The 6,747-nt window shown below is 42.2% G+C and overlaps 1 protein-coding gene across 1 annotated transcript; it reads left to right on the forward strand.

Moving 5' to 3' along the window:
• Positions 1-663: 663 nt before the first annotated feature.
• On the forward strand, positions 664-2,475 carry LOC146200030 (uncharacterized). Its single transcript, XM_084592846.1, has 4 exons — positions 664-702; positions 1,101-1,157; positions 1,548-1,693; positions 2,110-2,475. Exons 2-4 carry the CDS (start codon positions 1,106-1,108, stop codon positions 2,425-2,427), a joined length of 516 nt encoding a protein of 171 aa, XP_084448972.1. The 5' UTR covers positions 664-702; positions 1,101-1,105; the 3' UTR covers positions 2,428-2,475.
• The last annotated feature ends 4,272 nt before the right edge of the window (positions 2,476-6,747 follow it).

The raw sequence follows: 6,747 nt of genomic DNA on the forward strand, positions 1-6,747 counted from the left end.
TGTATGTATGTATGTATGTATGTATGTATGTATGTATGTATGTATGTATGTATGTATGTATGTATGTATGTATGTATGTATGTATGTATGTATGTATGTATGTATGTATGTATGTATGTATGTATGTATGTATGTATGTATGTATGTATGTATGTATGTATGTATGTATGTATGTATGTATGTATGTATGTATGTATGTATGTATGTATGTATGTATGTATGTATGTATGTATGTATGTATGTATGTATAAAGACGACAGTGGCTATTACCCTTAGATTCTGCTGGCTCCCTCTTCAGTGCTTTGAGACGGCTACTTTACTATAGTGCCCAGTTTGCGCAAACCTTCTTATCCCTGACTCTCACAAAGCATTGGCTGAGTTCATGTTTACTCTTATGTGAGTGCAAAGAAGAAACTTTGTACTTTGGTGCACAGTGCAAACATTCCTGCTGATAAATGAACGAGCTACACTTGGTTCTGTGACCCCGGCCCACCTGGCGTGTTTCGTTGTGTGCCTTTTTACCGTAAAAATGCAAAGAAATAAAAGTACATCCTGTCTGATTAGAGAGCTTTGTTATCACTCTATCTCTTCGCAAAAACTATACCTCTCGCTTTTTCAGCGTTAGATAATCAAGCACAGGACACTCTTTTTGATCATGGATAAAAGGCCACTGCAGCTCGAAGACACAGCAGTGGAGAACTGGTAAGAGCCCTTTAGAGCCAATTCATACCCCTTCTAAATGTAAGTGGTGCGTCTAACTTCATGAAGCCTTTACATAAAATGCAGTCCTAAAAGCGATGACTTAATCGTGATAAACTAAACAGAAACCATATTAGACGAAGCTGTTATTCTGCAGACAGATTTGTTATACCTTAGATGTTTCTGTGCGTCTTCCTTCACCTGTCTTTACTTATGAAAGAACAACACATGACACTTGAGGTATTTTGTTAGGTTGCCAGCTCTACATACAGCTGCAGAATTCATAAACTGTTCATTAAAGGTCGATTCCGGTCGACCATGGTTCTATGTTACTTAAATCAAGCCTTCATCATTTTTACTGCTTTTAGAAAAAACGACTCCTAATGCGGTATTCCTTACAGGCGCTATGAAACAATTCTTGGCTTTCCTCGTCATCTCTGCTCTCGTAGCGACGGCATGTAAGTGCAAAATCTATTTATTGAAACCCCCGCCAGGTGTACAGTACACAACAAGAACCTTGAAATGGCCCCTTTCAGACAGCATCCTTAAAAACAGTCACTAATGCATCAAGCTACTTTTAGTATGCTCATATTATTTTTAGCTTAGGCCTGTGCCGAGATAAAATTATCTAATGGCTCAAAGCTCGTGTAATTTCGGCTTAACAGCTTATTGGCAACGATGTGGAAGTTTTTCTTAGGGAGACAGGATGGCCTCTCACACATTGCATGAGTCCAAAATGGCACTTAAGTGATCCTGAAACGACTAGCACGGTTATAAATAGTGTGAATAAAGACCTCACCGCCAGGGCTGCGAAAGAACTAAAAACCTATACGCCTTCTACTTTCCAGGTTCAGCATACCTGATTCCCGAGGAAGCGCATGTGACATTTGAAGAGGCTCTGGAGTCTGAGACAAAGCGTATCGCGGAGGAAGCCATTCAGACAGGCTTGATTCTTCAAAAGGTTGCGCAGAAACTTTCTCAAGAGGTCCACGAGGTGAGGAAGATTTCGATTGAGTGCAGTTTTTTGTAACCATTTCTGGAACAGTATCATAGGTGCAATAATACAGGCAGTATATCCACATCAGCGATTTTAGTTTGTTGCTTACGTGGTCTTCAATAAAATAGGCTGGAGTGTTATCTGCAAAGACACAGGTATTAGCCCAGTGCAGGGACGCCAAAGTAATATTATGAAGTTTGTAAATTTTGCATCGCTGCTAATCAATATCAGCCCTATTGTGCCATTTGGTATCTCACTTCGCCACGCATATGCCTTCATCAGTCGTATATGGCTCACAATAGCGAACCACAATAGCTGAAAATTGGTAAGCTGGATATTAGAAGCATGGATAACGGTTTCTGAGTTGATAAAACCAGTGAAATAGTTTCATTTTTCGCGTATTATCTGTGCAGACTGAGGAGTACTTTGTACGAGCCTTGTGGGAAAAGACAAGAGACGCCGTGAAAGATGCTGGAAAGAGAATCGGCAACGCGGCTAGTGATGCTGTCAGTGACCTCAAATCTACAATGCAAAATGTCGCCCACACTGCCAAGGAAAAGGCCAAGGAGACGGCTCTTGAGATTATGGCGAAAATCTTCAGCAAATTTATGTCATCTTATGCCGCTGACGACTTTGGAACCAAGACTGATTCCGTTCACGCTCTGTGCGAAAAGATTGCCGAAGCGGGAGAGCGACTCGTACAAGAAGGAACCAGGCTGAGCAGCAAGTAAATTACGCATGTAGAACATATCGATCATTGCCGCTACGAATAAACTCAATTCATAACAATGTTCCTTTTGCTCAAATATCTGTAATACAGTGGAAAAAGCTCCATAAGAACATAACTTCCTTAGTACGTTGAGACGGTAACATAGTGCCACCCACCCCATGGAATCAGAAAATAATTTTAGATTATATTCTACTCAATTTTTAAACATAGTTTGTTGCAGCAGTACAAGACGCGTACGCAGCAAAGCCATCAGTAATGAAACATTTCAAATATTTTACATTTAAGACAGTATTATATATATATATATATATATATATATATATATATATATATATATATATATATATATATATATATATATATATATATATGTGTGTGAAGGAAAGAAGCCAACAGTCGGCGAGGCCAAGGAAAGTGTTGGGGATGGTACTTTGTCTTTTTTTTAATGTTTACTTGGATAAGCACAGAAATTAGTAATGTAATCTGTTTAGGGGAAAGATAATTAAACACAAAGTAGAAGAAAAAACAACGTGCCCATGGTGGGAACCGAACCCACGACCTCCGAATATCGCGTCCGGTGCTCTTCCAATTGAGCTACATCGGCCGCTGTCCACCCTGCTACTTGCTTGGGTATTTATGTTGTCTGTATCTGTATGTTGTCTTTATGTTTTCTGTATATATATATATATATATATATATATATATATATATATATATATATATATGTGTATAGCAGTAGAAAACAATTTCTGAACAGGAGTCAAGAGACAAAAGCTGAGATGGCCGAATTTTCGGTCCAGGATTTGGTTCGTTGACGCCGCTGCACAATGAAGACGCCTGGTTTGATGCGTCGCTGGCCTTGTTCCGGAACCATTGAGTGGGTAGAGCACTACACATTTGAGCTCAACGACGCTTTAACGGTACCAGCTGCGGCGGCTGTATTCCGATGGAGGCGAAATGCGAAATGACTTCGAGTGCGTTGCTATACCAATCAACATTAAATACCCCATGCGAAGACGTTTGCGACGGCCTGTCGCTCAGCTGATCTTATAGCCCCTTTTATAGGAGTGAAAATATAGCCACTGTAGGTACAGTATTGCACAATTCGAGCAAAGCTGTACGTGTTCAATAAAGTATTGTACATAAGGTATTGTACATCTTATGCAATCTTGTACACGGATACTTTGATGTACAATGCCACGCTCCCTAGCGCGAACTGAAGTGCTCTCGTTTGTCTATGAGTGCGTAATGAATAAGAAATGCTCATGATAACGGTATGCATTACTTAGATTGTGACACATTGCTACAGGCTTCCTGAAGTCGAGCATAAACGTTGTGTCAGAGCAGGTGCACAAATAGCCTTCCAAATTTCGGGAGCCACTGAAACCCGAACGTACTTTTGTATCGAGAGATACACTATGCCAGCCACTTCGCCATTTTCGCTGTCATCGCACTTTCGTCGTGGTCGCACCTTAGCCGTGGTCGCACTGACCTTGAACCATTGCCAAGCAACCGCTAGAAGAGGAAGATGAGGAAGAGTTGGTTGAGGCAGCCAACTCGGGCCTCTCCTTTCATATGGAGGGGGGGGGAGGGGGTATCAGAATCAGTCTACCAAAACTTTTGTGTTCACGTTATTCCTAAGCCACGCTGGCACGTTCATACGCTTGGTTAAAGCGGGTCTTTATATGTTGGCTGGTAGCTTGCGCTATCGCGTCATCATGAAGGTGGGAGTGAAACAGGGAAAATGAGGTGCCGTAGTGGAAGACTTCGGACCACCGCACCACAGAAACGTTCACCTCATCGCACTTTAGTGGTCAAAAATGCCCCCTATGCCATAAATAAAGCTGAAACCATAAAGTAAATTACTATGTGCTAAAGCCATATCTTTACTTCCAAGCCGAATACTTTCGCGTAACTCCAGGTTTAACCACAAGCCAAATCACAGTTAATTTTGTTGTCACCATATAGTGAAAGCAAGGCCTCGAAGGACTTCCTGGTAAAAGATTTACGGACGGCTTGATAGATCGCACTCACACCGAATGGCGCGCAAGCATCCCTTAGACTTAGAATTCAGCACTGTCTCCAATCTTTTGCGGCAAAAGTTATTTACCCGTATTTCTTAGCTCGCCCTTTGCCACCAGGACAGTGAGCGTAGAATTAGTGGGCCCACGCACAAATTATTTAACAGTTCCTAGTCCTGAAAGTGGAGAAAAATTGAAGTGAAAGCACATCTGAGTCTTTTTCTATACAATCATTTCTTCTAGCCTAGGTACAAGGACTCGTGCCTGTGGTGCGGAAACAAGCATTAAGCAATACTAAAATGCGCATGCGAGGGGAAAGAGGTATGCTGCTAAAAATCCTGTATGCCCTTCACGGAAAGTACGGGATTCTCTGCAGATTGATCCGTGCCTTCCGCTACAGGTAATGAGCAACATCAGGGGAGCCGCCATAAACGGTTCCGTACTGATATGCGAACCCCCACCTGTGACTTGGTTCTCCCCAAATTTTGTTCTCAATAAACAATCTTCTCTCTCCGTTTCTACATTATGCAATATATAATATTCGTAGGTACTTGCTGCAACTAGACGCAGGTAAAATATTTTCAGGAATGTAGATAACAATGAGGCATCCTTTGGTTTCTGAACGTATTCTGAAAACCAAAGGTGATTCCTGAAATATTTAACGTATTTTATAATCATACTCAACAAATTTCAATTTTGAAATGTAGTCTTTCATCTATATAGGAAATCTTAGAGAATCGGTTCGCTTATCGTAGGTATTTACCCATATTTCTTAGCTCGCCCTGTTCCACCAGGACCGGAAGCTTGGGGGATAAATAAATATTTCAAATACACTCCTGTTAATCGCACAACGTTGCATGTACAGAAATCTGAACATCAAAACACATCATAAACAACAATTGCTGCGTCTCAGCTCGGCTAAACCTGGTCATGCAACTGAAAGATTTATTATGCTTAGTTGCACTGTATTGCTAACTAAGCTCGGTTAGACTAATATATGGCCTAATGTATAGAACGCAAGCTTCGTAAAGCATGGTCTTACACGGAGTACTGCGGTTTGACTCTTACGTGACCGCCTGCGAACATCAAGGAAGCTCAGCCGAAGCACTGTATCTTGCGTGCGACTCCTCCGTGGCAGTCGGCGAACTTGAAGAACACGACAGCCGGGCCTAGACGACAAGGAGGTGTCGAGGGCATTTGGAAAGGAGAGATCCCAGCTGGCAATCCAGGTGGACAGCTGTGACGATGGAGGGAAAGTGTAGGTAAGGGACTGTAAGGTTCTGTGGAAATCCGCCAGACAATGTTGTATATTTGTGGAGATGTGTACCTGCATGAATAAAGTTTGTCAGTCGAAGGAAGAAGGAGAAGCAGCACATGTGTGATGTAGAGCAAGCGAAGCAGCAGGAGAAAAGGAAGAAGAGGCGAGCGTCTCCTTCTCCGCTGGGCACACGTGCGAAAACGAAAATTCGAGCGCCGTTGGATCCGCGCACCGCACGCACGGAGGCGGAGCGCTGCGCCGTCTCTTCTTGCCGAATTTAACTTCAAATTGCGGCTGCGATGATATTGGCTCACCGAGGCCAGTAAAGCTCGCTTCAAAACAGCACTTTTTTCAAATAATGAAGTGATGATGAATTGGTATTCTGTGTCTTTTTAGGCTTGCGTTTCAGAGAAAGTTTCGGGTTTCAGAGGAATTACTCGAAGGAGTGCTTTGTGGCTGAAGTCAAAATACGAGAGAGCTGAGTAGCCAGTATGACACGGTGGTGAAAAGAGGGCCGATAGCTGAACCTGGAGTAGCAGAGCAATTGAGCTGATGGCAATCTAACTATAAAGGTTCCAAATCCCGCATTTTCACTGCATACGTGTTGCTCTTACTGTATATATATATATATATATATATATATATATATATATATATATATATATATATATATATATATATATATATATATATATATATATATATATATATATATATATATAAACCTGGTAGTGTAAGCATGAACTACTATGCATTTCCAGCGTAGAGTGTTATACAAACTTAGCCCCTGGTTGTATGCTATGAATCACCAGAACAAAACGCCACCATTCTCCCACATCCGCTGCCGGGCGACGAAATACAGCGTCAAGGACCGCCGCCTTTCTCCTTAACTAGAGTTTCCCCATACCGTTCACGTCGGAAGGAAACACTCTCACGCATGCATTTACGCCGGGGCGAGGATCGTGCAATGAGAATGGCGCTCGCTTTTCGCTCACGTGTAGTGACCACAGCGCGCGCGCCTCATGGGCTGCAGGACAGAGCA

Source organism: Amblyomma maculatum, chromosome 2 (assembly GCF_055883805.1).
Source record: "Amblyomma maculatum isolate TAMU_Amacu chromosome 2, ASM5588380v1, whole genome shotgun sequence".
In the NCBI taxonomy this organism is placed as follows: Eukaryota; Metazoa; Arthropoda; class Arachnida; order Ixodida; family Ixodidae; genus Amblyomma; species Amblyomma maculatum.